Raw genomic sequence first — 16,926 nt, forward strand, 5'->3', positions numbered from 1 at the left:
CCATAGCAACAAAGAGGCTGTCACAAGTGCAATCGCTCCTTTCCAAGGCTAATATTTTGCTACAGTCTGTGCACTTACGTGTATTCTAATTGCATGCTTTTTATGAACCACAAAGTATAGCTAGTCACTATTTGTGAGTTATTCCTATAGATCTTCACCCAAACTTAAGGTAGAAGGTGAGGAGTCTATAGATAGAGACTCTGAAGTAAGGCAGGGGGACATAGCACTTTTAAAGTGAGGTAGTCTCTAAACTTATTAATACAGTTCCTTAAACACATTAGAAGAAACACTTCCTGTAATTATTTATTACAGCCACATCATTGATTTATCTTCTAAATACTTCAAGTTTCACAGTGGTCAAAGCAAAAGGCAAAGTGTTCCATGTGATGGAGGTTAACAATAGTTTTACGCTGAAACAAATGTCACACAAGAAATGCACTGCCTTATTAGCACAGACTGACCAAAACTACCATACATCCAGCCTATCGGAAACATCCTAAAATACCCTATACACAATGTGTATAATTTCTGATTTTTTTTTAGTTACGTCATCACCAGTGCTGTTTTTGAAAAGCTTGGAGGAAGGAAGAGGAATAAAGATATAAGGGAAGAAGCTACCACAATAGCAATATTTCTATTCAACTTTGACAGAAGAAAACAGTAATGCCTTTTTTTTTTTTTTGTCTGCTGCCTCTTAAAGACACAATGCATCTTTTCACAGAATCACAGAATCACAGAATCGTCTAGGTTGGAAGAGACCTCCAAGATCACCTAGTCCAACCTCTGACCTAACACTAACAAGTCCTCCACTAAACCATAGCACTAAGTTCAACATCTAAATGTCTCTTAAAGACCTCCAGGGATGGTAACTCAACCATTCCAATGCCTAACGACCCTTTCAGTAAAGAACGTCTTCCTAATATCCAACCTAAACCTCCCCTGGCGCAACTTGAGCCCATTCCCCCTCGTCCTGTCACCAGGCACGTGGGAGAATAGACCAACCCCCACCTCGCTACAGCCTCCTTTAAGGTACCTGTAGAGAGCGATAAGGTCACCCCTGAGCCTCCTCTTCTCCAGGCTGAACAATCCCAGCTCCCTCAGCCGCTCCTCGTAAGACTTGTTCTCCAGACCCCTCACCAGCTTTGTTGCCCTTCTCTGGACTCTCTCGAGCACTTCCATGTCCTTCTTGTAGCGAGGGGCCCAAAACTGAACACAGTACTCGAGGTGCAGCCTCACCAGAGCCGAGTACAGAGGGACAATCACTTCCCTAGACCTGCTGGCCACGCTGCTTCTTATACAAGCCAGGATGCTGTTGGCCTTCTTGGCCACCTGAGCACATTGCTGGCTCATATTCAGCTGCCTATCAACCAGTATTCCCAGGTCCTTCTCTGCCAGGCAGCTTTCCAACCACTCATCTCCCAGCCTGTAGCGCTGCTTGGGGTTGTTGTGCCCCAGGTGCAGGACCCAGCACTTGGCCTTGTTGAACTTCATACAGTTGACCTCAGCCCATCGGTCCAGCCTATCCAGATCCTCCTGCAGAGCCTTCCTTCCCTCGAGCAGATCGACACACGCACCTAACTTGGTGTCATCTGCAAACTTACTGAGGGTGCACTCGATCCCCTCATCCAGATCATCGATAAAGATATTAAAGAGGACTGGCCCCAGTACTGAGCCCTGGGGGACTCCACTAGTGACCGGCCTCCAACTGGATTTGACTCCATTCACCACAACTCTTTGGGCCTGGCTATCCAGCCAGTTTTTAACCCAACGAAGCGTACGCCAGTCCAAGCCACGAGCAGCCAGTTTCTTGAGGAGAATGTTGTGGGAAACGGTATCAAAAGCCTTACTGAAGTCAAGGTAGACCACATCCATAGCCTTTCCCTCATCCACTAAGCGTGTCACTGTGTCATAGAAGGAGATCAGGTTCGTCAAGCAGGACCTGCCTTTCATAAACCCATGCTGACTGGACCTGACCACCTGGTTGCCCTGCAAGTGCCGTGTGATGACATTCAAGATAATCTGCTCCATGAGCTTCCCTGGCACTGAGGTCAAACTAACAGGCCTATAGTTCCCCGGGTCTACCCTCTGACCCTTCTTGTAGATGGGCATCATGTTTGCTAGCCGCCAGTCGACTGGGACCTCCCCTGATAGCCAGGACTGCCGATAAATGATGGAAAGCGGCTCGGCCAGCTCCTCCACCAGTTCTCTCAGTACCCTCGGGTGGATCCCATCTGGCCCCATCGACTTGCGTACATCCACGTGCTGTAGCAGGTCGCCAACCATTTCCTCGTGGATAGTGAGGGCCACATCCTGCTTCCCATCCCCTTCCACCAGCTCAGGGTACTGGGTATCCAGAGAACAACTGGTTTTGCCGCTTAAAACTGAGGCAAAGAAGGCATTAAGCACCTCAGCCTTTTCCTCATCTTTTGTAACTAAATTTCCCACCGCATCCAGTAAAGGATGGAGATTCTCCTTAGTCCTCCTTTTTGTGTTGATGTATTTGTAAAAACATTTTTTGTTATCTTTAACGGCAGTAGCCAGATTGAGCTCCAGATGGGCTTTGGCCTTTCTAATTTTGTCCCTGCACAGCCTCGCAACAGCCTTATAGTCCTCCTGAGTGGCCCGCCCTCTTTTCCAAAGATTATAAACCCTCTTTTTTCTCCTAAGCTCGAGCCACAACTCTCTGTTCAGCCAGGCCGGTCTTCTTCCGCACTGGCTCGTCTTTGGGCACGTGGGGACAGACCGTTCCTGAGCTATTAAGATTTCCTTCTTGAAGAGTGCCCAGCCTTCCTGGACTCCCCTGCCCGTCAGAACCACCTCCCAAGGGACTCTGCCAACCAGTGTCCTGAACAGCTCAAAGTCAGCCCTCCGGAAGTCCAATACGGCAGTTTTACTGGTCCCCTTCCTGACTTCGCCAAGAATAGAGAACTCTACCATTTCGTGGTCACTCTGCCCAAGACAGCTCCCGACCACCACATCTCCCACCAGTTCGTCACTGTTTGTGAACAGAAGGTCTAGCGGGGCACCTCCCCTGGTAGGCTCACTAACCAGCTGCGTCAGGAAGTTATCTTCCACGCTCTCCAGAAACCTCCTAGACTGCTTTCTCTGGGCTGTGTTGTGCTTCCAGGATATGTCTGGGAAGTTGAAGTCCCCCACAAGAACGAGCACTGACGATTTTGCAACTTCTGCCAGCTGCCTGTAGAACTCCTCATCCGTCTCCTCATCCTGGTTTGGCGGTCTATAACAGACCCCCACCAGGATGCTTGCCTTGTTGGCCTTCCCGCTGACCCTAACCCATAGGGACTCAGCCTTATCATTCCCAGCCTCAAGTTCCACAACAGTTTGCTGATAGGGAGGAGCAAAGATCAACAAACAGCTGCATTACTAACATAGATATCAAGCTCAGTTTCAAGACAAAAAATGTCCTTTTCTTCTTGTATCCCAGGACATATTTTATCTCTCTATTATTGCATTGTCTTATTCATGTGTTGGTTATGACAGCATTGGTAATAGTTGAGTCACCATTAATACTGCCTTCTGATACTGGGAATCTCAGGAATCAGCCTCAGGCCTTCAGCCCTCCTCCTTTAGCACACTACAAAGCATTACTACATAAAGGTATCTGAAGGAAGCTCTTTCATTCTTTGTTCTGAAAGAGTTATGAACAACATATTTTATAAATTGAAACAAAAACACAATTACTGCCTCTCCTATCAGCAGCTGTAATCAATTTAGAAACAGTCCAGCATCTGCAAGTGAGAAAGAGAAGACAGGGTAAAAATGTAAGCTGAATTTATAGGTAGCAGGAGAACTGCATTGATTCAGAGTAGTGGAATACACATGCTGAACACCATTTGGCTTCACATGCAGCCAGTTGGTATGTTTGCATGGTATACTTTCTCCTCTTCCAAGAACGTTATTCAGTTTTTAGTTTGCTTTAAACTCTAGATGCCATAATGCAAAATTAGATTAAATGGAATATTACAAATATCTGACTCCAGGCTCTCTCCAATATTTTTTGGAATGTAGATAAACACTCTCAGTATGGATTTCTCTACATCCTGGCAATACTTCTATTCTTTTCTCACTAGTCGTTTATCTCTGGTATTGATTTGGAAAGCAGATTTGAATTTGGAATGCAGATAAATGGACTCAATATGGATTTATTTTTGGCCTTGTTATATTTCTTTTTTATTTCTCTCTGTCCCTGGAATATTTATTTTATTTTTATTTTTTAACAGTACTCTATTTCTAATATTGGTTTGGCATATAGTTACATAGTAATATATTAGCTATTGATTTCTTTCTGTTCTGGACTGTGCTTTTCCTCACACATTAAAAATACCTAGTTTTCTGAGTGACAATTGCAGTTCCTTCTGCCTCTCAAAAAAGTGAGGGTACTCAGCTATTCCAGAAGTTACATGTACATTTCCAAAAGATGGCCTTATGCAATCTGTGTGAAAATACTGCTAGTACTTGTTCATAGGAAAGCACTACTTTGTTCACTTTCACCTTCTAGAGATTTTCAGAGGTTAATAATCAACACCTGTAATGAAATACATCTGATCATTTTGGTTCATTTATACTCTCATTGTTACACCAACTAGACCGTCCCAAAAGGATATGTACTGGTTACCAATTTCTGCTGAATAATAGATACTGGTGATGTTGCTCATCAGAGTATGATTCACTTTTTTAGCATATGGCTGTATGTCTTCAGAGCATGAAGAGTTTTGAAGCTTCTTTTACATTATATTGCATTTGATAGTGGTCAAAGCCCAAAAATTCCCAAACAGACAGAGAATTAAGGAGGTTTTTGATCAGCTTCCTACTGAAGACTACATCAAAGAAAGTGTCCTAGACAGCATCTTTCTTTTCAAAGATAAGCACCTAAATGTTAGACCCTAGGCTAATCATCATAGCTTTCCTTCGGAGTTATAGGGAGACATAAGCATATCCAAAAGATAATTCATCTGACCTATCATAGGACAAAACAAATTGACCTCTGGAAGCGGACAGTTCTCTCCAATACTAATAAGAAAACCTACAATTTAAGCAAAGCCAGGTGAGTTCCACTTTGAGTAATTTAACCAGAACTTAGCATTAAATTGTACCCTATTCCCCTTGCAGTTCTACCAAATCAAGTTAAAAGTTTAAGGACAAGATAGTATTTCACATGAAAAACATCAAAACACATTTCCCTATATCTTCATAAAATACCAGCCCACCTTCTCTGAAACAGACTCTCAGACTGTCCCTGAACTGAAGTCCAGGGACATTTCCTGACTCCCAGGCATGAATGGGAGAGAATTTTCCCCACTTTCTCAGTTAAAGCTCCTGGATTTGAATGTAAGACATTTAAAAGACATTATGGTGCACCATTTCACGTTTTCCTGCATCCCAGTTTCTGCAGAAAAGACACCTGGATTTGTAGGCTGTCCAGGAGTTATGACATGCTCCAATCTAATCCCAAGGTGGATGACTGGAGAACCAGGACCCCAGGAAGCATTGCAGCTTGCATGTTTACACAAGGCACACGTATCTTCTGGTGCTCTTATTTGAGGTAAGCCTTCATTGTAAAGATAGTGGACAACATACTGTTCTTAAAAGTAAAGCCTGGCATTTGGATTTCCCTTTAAAAAGTCCCTACCAGAGACCTCAGACGTGGAAGAGGTACACCACGTACTGGAGAGAAATAAGAAACAGGATTTTTTCTCTTCAGGTACGTTATATGACTGCTTTCCAGTCTTTGTAAAGGGCTCCTTTGTTTAATAAAAGTTCATATTTCGTAATTCTACTAATGTATTAATGAACATCCTCTTTTTTTTTTTTTGGTAAAATGCTCAGGAACATGCATTTTTCTATATGAAAAAAATAATAATTTTTTTAAATAGTGTTTTAGTTAAATTGTCACTCCCTTTTATATCCTTCCCCACTTGCATGTTACCCAGGCCCAAAATTGTCAATTCTAAACTAGCATAAGCTTACTTAGTATTCAGTTTGCTCATGCACACTTTCCCCTCCTCATTTTCATTATTTTTCCATGGTTAACCCCTAACATTTGAATCTCCCATTAATATGTAGACAAATTAGGAAATAAACTTTAATTTTTCCATACTATATGATTTTGCATTTCTAAGGTAAAGAATTGCCACCTGACTTTTCTTATGTGAATTCTGAGTACCATAAAGTTCATTCTATTTCCAATTTATTATTAATATATAACTTTATTAGGTCCCCCTATCCGAACAAGATGCAAAACCTCAAGTAAACCGCATTTTTAAAAATCAATTATTTTTCTCCCATCATTCATTTGGCCTTTTTGCTTAGCAACTGATAAATATCAAGAAGTTGGTGTCATCAATCTTTACAGTGCTATGACTAAATATGGTAACAGATGTGGACAAGATAAATACCTTCTTTTCTATTACTGCTTTTATCTCTAACATAATGCTTAACTATTAACAGGTTGAGATGTGAAAATGTAGGTGCTGCTTTTGAATCTAGTGTCCTGTAACTGAGAAGGTAATACTTCATCAGTTAATTGGGTTACCTTTTCTGTGCACGAAGGTGGCAAACTTACATAAAATGTTTGGAGGTGAATATAGACCTATTTAGACATTTCAGGAAGGCTTTCACAAGGCTCCTCTGGAGTACACTTAACTCACCCAGGCTGTTCAGTTCCCTTTGTTTCTTTATGCTTTTACATTATACATGACAATCACATATGGGTTATTTCATTTGACAATCAGAAGGTTATTATTCATGACTTCTTAATACTGACTCTCTGTACAGTTCTTTTATATTTTTCTCAAAAAAAGGGGTTTTGAAACCACCAAGCACTTTAGAATTTTTCCTTTTATTTATAGACTTGGGAGAGCAGAAAGAGGAGCTACAAAAATAATTGTAGTCACTACATATTAGGGAAAAGTACTTGCTTTTGAAAGCAAGCTACTCTCAACACAATCATTGGCATTCCTAATAGCAATGTATATTTTCCTGGGCATCAGAATGACATCTCTTAAAATCTCACTCTCCTGAGATTTTTCACCCAGAAAGACAGAAACCTTCATTCCCCTACCACCTGGTTTCAATGACTGAGACCAACTCTCAGCCAGAAATATTAATTCAAATTTGGGAATGTCTCAAAACAGTATTGCAACAGCACGGGAAATGAAGGGAGAAGGGAGAAACGCATAGTACCTGGACAAACTAGAAGGCAAAATAAATGGCTGGGGATTTAAGGGGGTTAGTATTTTCCTTTTACTGGTGATAGCTCGGCAAGCAGGTTATGGTGGCCATTGTATTGAATCAGTGTGCCTGATGACCTTTTTTTTCATAGCATCACTTCTGAAAAGCCATAAAATGAGTCCTAAGGATTGCCACCGACCAAGTGGCAACTTGGTAAGTGGAACTTCATAGCCTTGACCAATACAGAAAAGAAAAAAAAAATCTTTTGACAAAATGGGAGGAAGAAGTATCCTCAAGGAGATTCTTATTGATGTCTCCCCATTTTGTGACCTTTTTTTTTTTTCTACAGGAGGGTAATCCAGACCCACACTTTTATTTACTGCTTGTTAAATAGTCATATTAAATATGAAATGTAATGCATTCTTTAACACTAATAGTGCCATATATAATGTAGTAGTAACTGCAACAAATTTCAAAACACACACACACATGCACGCCACACACACACACACTTTTTTTCCTATTTCTATTGTCATTATCGATGTTTATAAAGTTTTTTCAGCTGTATTACACATGTGCACACATTTTACATGCATAAATTCAGGTTTGTGTTGGCATGTACTAGGTGGTGTGTGGGCAGAATTCAAGCAAGGCTAGCTTCAGAAGAAATACGTTTGAAAGAGGATACTGGAGTGGAATTGTATATCAAACATCTAGGAAGTATCCTTCCTTTGAAGAATGTCAAAATGACAAAAGACTTATGCATACAGAAACTGAGACATGCAGATCTCTCTGTTGAACAAAAGGAATATAATTCAGTCAGTACACACTACATCACTACAACCGAGGTGTACCAGAAATTTAGTGCCCACATAAGGCAGATTTCATTCAAATGACATAGACACTCAAGCACACCTACATAAAGAATACACCACACTAGCAAGTTATAGCCTGACTCTACAAACAATTACTAAATACCTATAAGCAAAACAATCATCCAGTACAGGTGGAGGAGTGGACGGGTGAACATGTTTATGCTTACACACATGCATATGTATCTTCAGAGTACATCTTTCATGTTTTATGTGGATGGAGTACTATTGACCATGTAGAGATACAATTCTGGAGTTTTAGGAAGTTTGAACGCTTACCGCTTATCTGAAGAATCTGTTAATCTTGTGTTTCTGTTAGGTACTAAAAAGCTTAGGTGACAGCAGGTTTACTTTGTTTTATGGCTTTGTATTTGATTAATGTTAGATATTCTTCTGTTAATCTAATTTTGAACCAATGATACAAAAAGTGTCAAATGGAGAAAAAGGATTTACTGAAACTCTGACAAAATTCTGTAGTAAATCAGTCATGCAAGACAGAAAGAACCAGATCGTATTATATTACACATCTAATGCTTACCATACTCAGCCGTTTCAACGTTGAAACATGGTAATTCCATGGTACTGATAAAATGTTCATGTTTGCTATCCTGTAAATAAAGAACTTAGCAGGGTCTATAGATTTTGTGCCACTGGTTTCAGAGAGAAATATATATCAGATTATAATGGATGTGATCTTTACCAGAAGCTGAAAAAGAGCTCAACTCTATCATCTCCACTGCTCACCTGAGAAGGTCTGGCATACTGCTTACCATGATCAAGCAATTGCTAAGTATGTTGAGACAAGTGTGCAGGACCAGGAAGTCCAGTCCCAGTAAGTTTCTTCTCACACTTTTCTATTCTTCTCATCTGCTGTCTTCCATGTGGACCCAATTTCCTGTGCACATTTTTTTTTTTTTTTACCTGTTGGTAGCATGTAAATTTGGTATCATACCTACCCTAGTTGTTTTCACTTTATTCCCAGAGGAACAGCTCCATCCCTTACGATCTGGAAGAACCTTACATTCCTCCCCTTCAAGACATGGTTGCATGTGGCACCACCATTTCTGCTCCACTATTGAAGCTACAACAGAAGAAAATAACCACATCTGCATGTTCTCAAAATGGACATATTAATATGTTATTATATTGCAACTTTTCTTTTATTTTCCAGGAAAATGTTGGAGATATATTGACAGCTATTCTGTGATTTGCAGCCAGCTCAGAATCTCCATAAGAAATGAAGCCACAATTTGCACAAGGTGTTACATGCTTCAAAGTCAATTTCTGTACTGTGGTGGTGTTTTTTCCTGTTGTTGTTTTCTAATTTACTGCAATTCAGAAAGTAATTTCATAGCATTCCTTTCCAACTCTCATTTTTTCTTGCTCAGACAGATTTCAAAGTTTTAAGCCAGCTCTCTTCTTTTGAGTTAGTATATTTTGCCTGGTCTACTCTATAGTCTAGCACAGGCTGATTAAATTTATTCCCCAAAGATGACATATTCACTGCTTCTCTGACAGCCAACAACATATCAACAGTAAAGAGATCATGTAAAGGGTGAATCCATCCTGCTCCTCTTTCAGAGAAATAGATGTGGAAAATGAGCTGGTATTTTCCCAATTAAAACATAAAATACAATGCCAGATTTGTTAAGTAAAACATTAATACTGTACTGTGAACAGAAAAACATATATATATATTGGTCTACAAAGACTTAAAAAAAAAAAAAAAAGCAGAACTCTGTTCTGTTTGTTTGTTTACTGCTTTATGATAAAGATAAATATATAAATAAAATGTAAGACTGCAGCATATGAAAATGATATGCTCATGTAGATTTTGTGTAAACACTTTTAATTAAGTGAATTTCATACAACTCTGAGGGCACTCTGTTAGTTAGATCAAATTTAGCTTCTCAAGAGGTCTCCTTCACTGGCATCTAATAATTTCACTTAGCATTTCCACAGAGTAATAGCAAATAATTCATTTTCACATCTTCCTCCCGTTCACCTTGGGCATGCCCTTCAAAATGCAGAAGCCTTCTTCCTCTTATTTTAAATAGCTAACTATAATAAACTGTTTTTTATTGATGCCTCTAAGCTAACAAAACACTCTAGGTACATGCAACCAAAGGAAGCAATAAAAATAGTCGCACCATCAACACAAGAAGGAGCTGCCCGGGTGGTACCTGCTACCTGCCCAGGGAAGCAGGAGCACTTCACTGTCTGTGATCTTTCTTCTATCTTGTTCTTATTGCAACATCTGTGGAGTGCCACCACTTCACAGGTCCCGGTTTTAACATGGTGAGCTGTGAAAATAAGATGAGCAATTTGATAACATCGCAAGGTAGGCTCATACTGTTTGTTTTTCTGTTTTGTTGTTGTTGTTTGTTTGTTTGTTTTAATCAGAAATGCATTAAACTTGGCTCTATAAGGCAACCTGCCAAGCATGAAACTAGAATTACAATGATACTAACAGTAGAATGTGAAGATGATTTCTTTTCCAAATGTAGTATAACTATCTCAGGCAGAAAATGCTGGCTAAAGAACAATTGGAGAAGGTTGCATACAGGACTGTTCCAGTGAAGTGGGAAGAAAAGACATTATAAAACTAACCTAGACACTATATTAATTTCTGGATTCCGATAAACACTTGTATATTTTCTATAGCCGCATCCCAATACATAAACAAACAAACAAACAAACAAACTAGGGAATCACATTTTAAGTCTCTGCCTGGCACTGCAAAGGTAATCTGGAAACATGAGGAATCAAAGCTTTTCAAAGCCCTGGGGGCAACAGGACAATCTTCATTATCCAGTACCCATGTGGTGTTCTAACCCATTACTAAAGTCATATTACTGGAGTCCTATGAGAGGACCAGTTTGGTAAGACTGGTAAGAAAACTACCTTTCTGGTTCAGCAGTCAGTTATGAAAGGATCCAGAATTCAGAAAAATAATTTTAACAGAACTTGCAGTGGTCACTGGTAAAGAAAATAAAAAACAGACAAGGTATTTCTGGGGATAGTTCATTTCCATCAGAAGGAATATAGAAAGAATCTGAAATTTTAACTGGTATTGACCTACAACTTTGTACAGGAAGGAATATGAATTATGCAAAACAATATGTATTTTGGCAGCCCCTCTATTTCATCTGCTGGTTAACTTTTTGGATGCTTTCTGCAAAGCCTGTGTACTGAACAGTACATCTACCTTTCACACCCTAATGGCAAAATTGAGAGTTTTTACAAGGTAAAGGCCCTACCAATCAGCTTTCAGGAGCCCAACATCTATGACTGGATCTGCTCAGCTGTTATTACACAGTATCAGCTCTCAAAAGGGCTGAGGAAAAAGTATGCTTAATGTAGGATATGGCCCCTGAGAATGTGTCTAGAGACAAAAGCCACAGGCAGCAATTAGACTCTGGGTCTTCATTAACAAAACATAAACTACTAAACATTTCATTCAGGCAATTATGCATTTTTCAGTAGAACAAAGTCCACTGAACAGCCTGTGATCTTTGTAGTCACTCACTGCATTGTGCTACATCAGGTTAGATTATACTCTCTCATATCATGCCGTATTACAGCTGAAACTATATAACACAGTGAAACTCAATTAACCCATGATCCATCATATTGTGAGATATTGAAATATAACACATAAATCAGAAATCTAGGAGAAAAAAATTATCATTTTAATTCAAGTGCAAGGGAAGCACTTTGCATATTTTTATATGATGATATGAACTCTGATATTTTGATACCTTTGATGCTGAGTGAATACAAGTTTACATTTTTATATACTTTAATTATTTTCCAAACCATTTCACAGGTTGCTCTGCCAATGAGAAAATCCAAGTAGGTAAATTCATTTTTCTCAATACAATTACTATAAGGGTTGGTTTTTGGTTTTGTGAATATAACAAAAAATAATCTAGGGTATCTTTCATATGCATAATATATAAGACAGCAAACATACTGCTTCTGTAAATTCACATTCATTTTTATTTTGATAGGCAACTGCACATTTTCTACACACACATGCTAACAAAAAATCAATGATTTTTGTGTTATGAAAGGTACATTAAAAAAAAAGACACAATCTAAAAAGAAAATGTAGTGAATTTCTTCCCACTTAATTTTTGACTATATTAGTTTTCAGTTCTTTTCTGTATTCTGATGTGTCACAGTGATCCTGAAATTTTGTCCCCTCAGTGTCTCATTACATAGCTTTACACAGCTCTTCCATGTCTCCAGAAATGGAGAATTCAGAAATGGGAGCATGTTAGGGAGCATAGTGGTAAGATAAGGAATAATGTCTTTAAACTAAAAGAGGGTAAATTTAAATAAGATATTAGGAAAAAATTCTTTACTCTGAGAGTGGTGAGGCACTGGAACAGGTTGCCCAGAGAAGCTATGGATGCCCCATCCCTGGAAGTATTCAAGGACAGGCTGGATGGGGCTTTGGGCAACCTGGTCTGGTGGGAGGTGTCTCTGCCCATAGCAGGTGGGGTGGAACTGTATGGTCTTTAAGGTCACCTCCAATCAAATCTTTCCATGATTCTGTGAAATGCCATAATATACCTGCTAAGCGTATTGGTATTGTGTACACCAACAGCCATCTGGAATGGAAGCCAGTTAAAAGAGTTGTTTTGAAAAGCTTTGAGAGAAAGGTTCATCCTGAAACAAAACTTTTGAAAGAGACTCACTTTGTACTAAACAGGAAATCAGGCATTTAAAGGCTCTTATTGGAAAAAGACTATAATTAGAAGAAATGGTCACTTATATTCATGTACAGTACAGAAAAGCACTTCAAAGGATGAAGAGATGTGAAAATGGGATAGAATAAAAGATAACCATATACTACTGATAGTGTCTTGTCATTAATAAAACTGCTTTGAAATTTTCTAGGTATAAAAACAAAACAACCTACTAAAGCATATACATATATTTTAATCACTGAAAATCTAGGCTAGCCATCCTCTAGTTTCTGTTCACCATCTAGAGTATGCTATGAATATTCCTTGAGAGGAAATGCAGGGATTTCAGCTCCTTATGCTATCAAATAATTAAGTTCCTGTGCAGTAAGTACAGTATCTGTCACATTCATGTGAAATGTAAGCCTCTATGCTGCAGATAAAGGATTTCCCACAACCTAATACAAATTAACCTCATTAAGGCACTGAACCATTCTACAAAAAGGAGATAGTACTTTGGAAGATTCACAGTTGGTTTTGTGTCTTCTTCTTCAAGCACAGACTTCAAAGTGTGCTGCTTGCTTTGCAGAAAATGTTTACGGAACTGTCATTTCTGGAATCCTTGGGAAATTCATTATTCAGAACCACTGCAAACCCTCAGCCCTGCATCCTCTGCTAATGCAAGTAATCCTGCCTGAAATCAATGTGAAGAAGGACTGAAGAAAGAGACCGAGAGATATCTATGTGTACAGACTGTGAAGTTTTTCCAATGATTATGTATAACATAATATATGTATACATTATGTTACAGAAGATGTAACACTGTAATATGAGCATGCAACTTGGAAAACAGATATAATCATATCTTACCCATTAACAGTATATCCTGTAATTAGCCTGCCCCTTTTACAGCATTTTCTCATGTAGTGAAATTGTGAATAGCTATCTCATTAATCAGTGTGTTATTGCTACAAAAATTTCAGTGCTCACAATTATGATCCTAGAAAATATAAACCTAAGTAATTATTATTCCTCATTGTACGCAACAGCACACAACATTGAATGTGCTTAAAGAGTATGTTTAAACATACACAGTAAATAACTTTAAATATATATAATTTCTACCTATTCTTGTTCTTTCACAACAGCTTTACATTTCTTTCCTTCAGATGAGTGAAATTTTTAGTCATATTTGCACAGCACATATGGCACTAAATTATAGCTCTGACTCCTTTACTTCTGTGAGAAGTTTGTTCCAGACCAGAAGAAAAGTTATTGTTCCAGATTATTATTTTGTAACTCATACCAAAAAAAAATATATATATATATATATTTATCATAACTGTAGCAGCATAGATAAATCTAGCATTAAATCAAGTAAAGTTTTCTGAATTCCACTCTTCATTATGATCACTATTTCTCAGCCTTGTCACTTGATCATTCATGACCAAATCTGACAACTCTCTGCTAGGCCATTTGAATCTTTTATTTGCTTAAAGTTGCATAGGTAATGCATATACATATACATGGACCATTAAAAAAAAGGAACATGTTTCCATAGCCTAGATAAATAAAACCACAGACCATATCTATATTCAGGCTCTCCATCATTGTAGTAGCCACTGTACAAATAAATTATTATTATTATTATTATTATTATTATTAATAATAATAATGTCTCATTTTATATTCTCTGCAAAGACAGGCATAATTGGGTAATACAGCTAAGCCAACCTAATGACTAACACTACTGAAAAATAAAAAATACATTGCCTCTTTTCCTACACTGATCCCTTGCTTGCCTGAACAGTGCCATTTAACAATGATAATGGTAAACCAAGGATTTAGGTGGACAGAAAAGTAACCCCTCTTTTGTAGGGTTAGTTCTCTACCACTTTAGCTCCTACACCTGAGTGCAGAGACTAGTGAGAAGCAGTTTCAGCCAAAGAGAAGCAGCTGGAGCAGGCAGCCACCGATTCATGATCACCTCCTTTTGTAGAAACCAGTTCTATATCGGCTTACAAGCTCTGCACCCTTATATGAGATAAATGTATCTTCTTTTATTACATTCCAGGTAATTCCTATGAGATCAGTGAGCCTATGTAAAATGTACAAAGCTTTATTTGCATGCATCTGTGCGTTTTCTAAAGCTCTTCACGAAAACAAGGCTTTAGTTTAAACAAGAGGCAACAGATCACCAATGAGGAGAGAAACAGAAATGACTTTTAGCCATGAGTTTCTGTCCAAATTACATCTAATATTAATCAAACTTTGGCCTTTTTGAGGATTTTTGGCCTATCTTTGGCCTATCTATTGGATAATCAGGAACATGTCCCATATGAAATACTATAGTGAGTCAGTCTTTCAAACTATGCACGTAAGTAGTCTTTATTTATGTGAACCATATTCACATGAGTAATCACATTAAGGACTATAATACAACTACTGTTTTTTTGTTGTTGTTGATGTTTCTTTGCTTGTTTTTAACAACCATCTAAAAGGGAAAACAAACAATATTTCAGCAGATTACCAATGTGCTTCCTCCTTTCCCACCAAGTGATCTGTCATTGTATACCACCAAAATATTTAAACTGAGGGGTGGTGGAGTGTACCGATAAATAAAATAAAATAAAACAAAATAAAATAAAACAAAATAAAACAAAATTTGTGGTTATGATGTACTATTTTCCAGCGTAGGCTCTAAATCACTGTCCTAATCTAGAGTGACCAGGAAAAAAGTAGGTTTTCTTGTTCACATGGTCTATTTGCTTTCTTTGTTCTGATTGACGTAGAAAACAAATGTAGGTTATATTTCTGCTACACTTCAGCAATTTCAATATGTCACGTCAGTCTCAGTGTGTCATTGTAGATAGGAAGGATTACAAATAAACTTGCAAAATCTCACACATAAGCACACAGACACGGTATTGTTGCATATTTTTTGGTAGTTTAAGTGTTAGTTGCTGCCACATCTAAGCAATTAAAATACTGTGCAACCACAGTTAAGCCAAGATTTACAATGAAAGTTTCTCTATTAAAAGATAGATGAAGATCTTTGAAATGAAACAAACTGTCCAGTTCCTTCATTTCATTAATTTCATTATTCTTCTGTTATACCTAAAATCAGGTAAAGAAGAAATTGAATTTGGTTTAATCATACTCTGTTGGTACTAGGGGTGATATTGTTGCAGTTGTGGTGATCTAAGAACATAAGCAACACAAAGCTTTTTGTCAGAGGTAAGATCTTTTCTTTGATCAGCCATCAGTATATTTGGAAAAAAAAAAATCAGACAAGCTTTCAGGGACACAAGCTTCAGTTTCATTATGTGAATACAAAACATTTGCTCCATAGGCCAGATGGAGAGCTGGCAGCACAGAAGGCAAAAAAGCAGAGGTGTCTCCCATACCAGTCTTCATCTCATTACCTCTGGCATGCAACAAGACACTGATTCCCAAAGAAGCACTTGAAGAGCATTGACAGGAACTTTACTAAGGAGATCAGATTCAAAGCCCTTTGAACTCTGGCTTGATCAGTGGTTTTGAGTCAGAATTTCAGAGATAGAGTTAAAAATTTGTATTGTCAATGAAAGTGACATTTAGATTTGCAACTTAAGATACTTATTCCGTTGATTGCTTATTTAGCATCTATTATAGTGATTGAGCAAATGATGATATATATTCTAAATATGTGACTGAAAAATATGATAAATTAGGATTATTAAATCATGTTTTAAACCATCACTAAAGGTGTCATGTTTTTCATTGAAGAGTTCATTTGCTGAAACTACAGTATCCAACCAATGTAACTATTTCTGAAATCTAGTCAAGTTTGGGTACAATTGAATCTAAAAGTAAACATCCTCAGAGGGGGTAAAAAAAAAGTTTCCACATGACTTTTTTAATTTGTAACTTTATTTTTTTAAATGCTAAGGCAAACTTAAGGTATTTTTACAGCTGTAATTTTTTTTTCAAAACAAAGCAATATGTTTAATTTTACTTGGAAAAAAAAAAACTACTTTTCTTTTTTTTTTTTTTTTTCACAGTGTTTGGCCAGTGACCTAAAAAATCAATTACAGACACAGCAGTAATTCCTGTGTCCTCAGTGTTGACAATGAGGCATGAGGCATGCTATGGTTGTAGTGCATCTCAGGAAAGGCATTCATGCTGCT

General features: G+C 38.0%; 1 protein-coding gene across 2 annotated transcripts in view; it reads right to left on the minus strand.

The window, feature by feature from the left end:
- TAFA2 (TAFA chemokine like family member 2) overlaps positions 1-16,926 on the minus strand; it is a 193,462-nt gene that overhangs the window by 18,354 nt on the left and 158,182 nt on the right. For both annotated transcript variants that reach the window (XR_005818324.1, XM_040552121.1), the window contains exons 3-4: positions 10,214-10,366; positions 9,020-9,144 (exon numbers count right to left, since the gene is read on the minus strand). Coding sequence is in view for 1 of the 2 variants with exons in the window: in XM_040552121.1 (XP_040408055.1) it covers positions 9,020-9,144; positions 10,214-10,366 (278 nt within the window). In the remaining variant the exon portion in view is untranslated. The remainder of the gene's footprint in view (positions 1-9,019; positions 9,145-10,213; positions 10,367-16,926) is intronic.

The sequence above is a fragment of the Cygnus olor genome, chromosome 1 (genome assembly GCF_009769625.2).
Source record: "Cygnus olor isolate bCygOlo1 chromosome 1, bCygOlo1.pri.v2, whole genome shotgun sequence".
NCBI lineage: Eukaryota > Metazoa > Chordata > Aves > Anseriformes > Anatidae > Cygnus > Cygnus olor.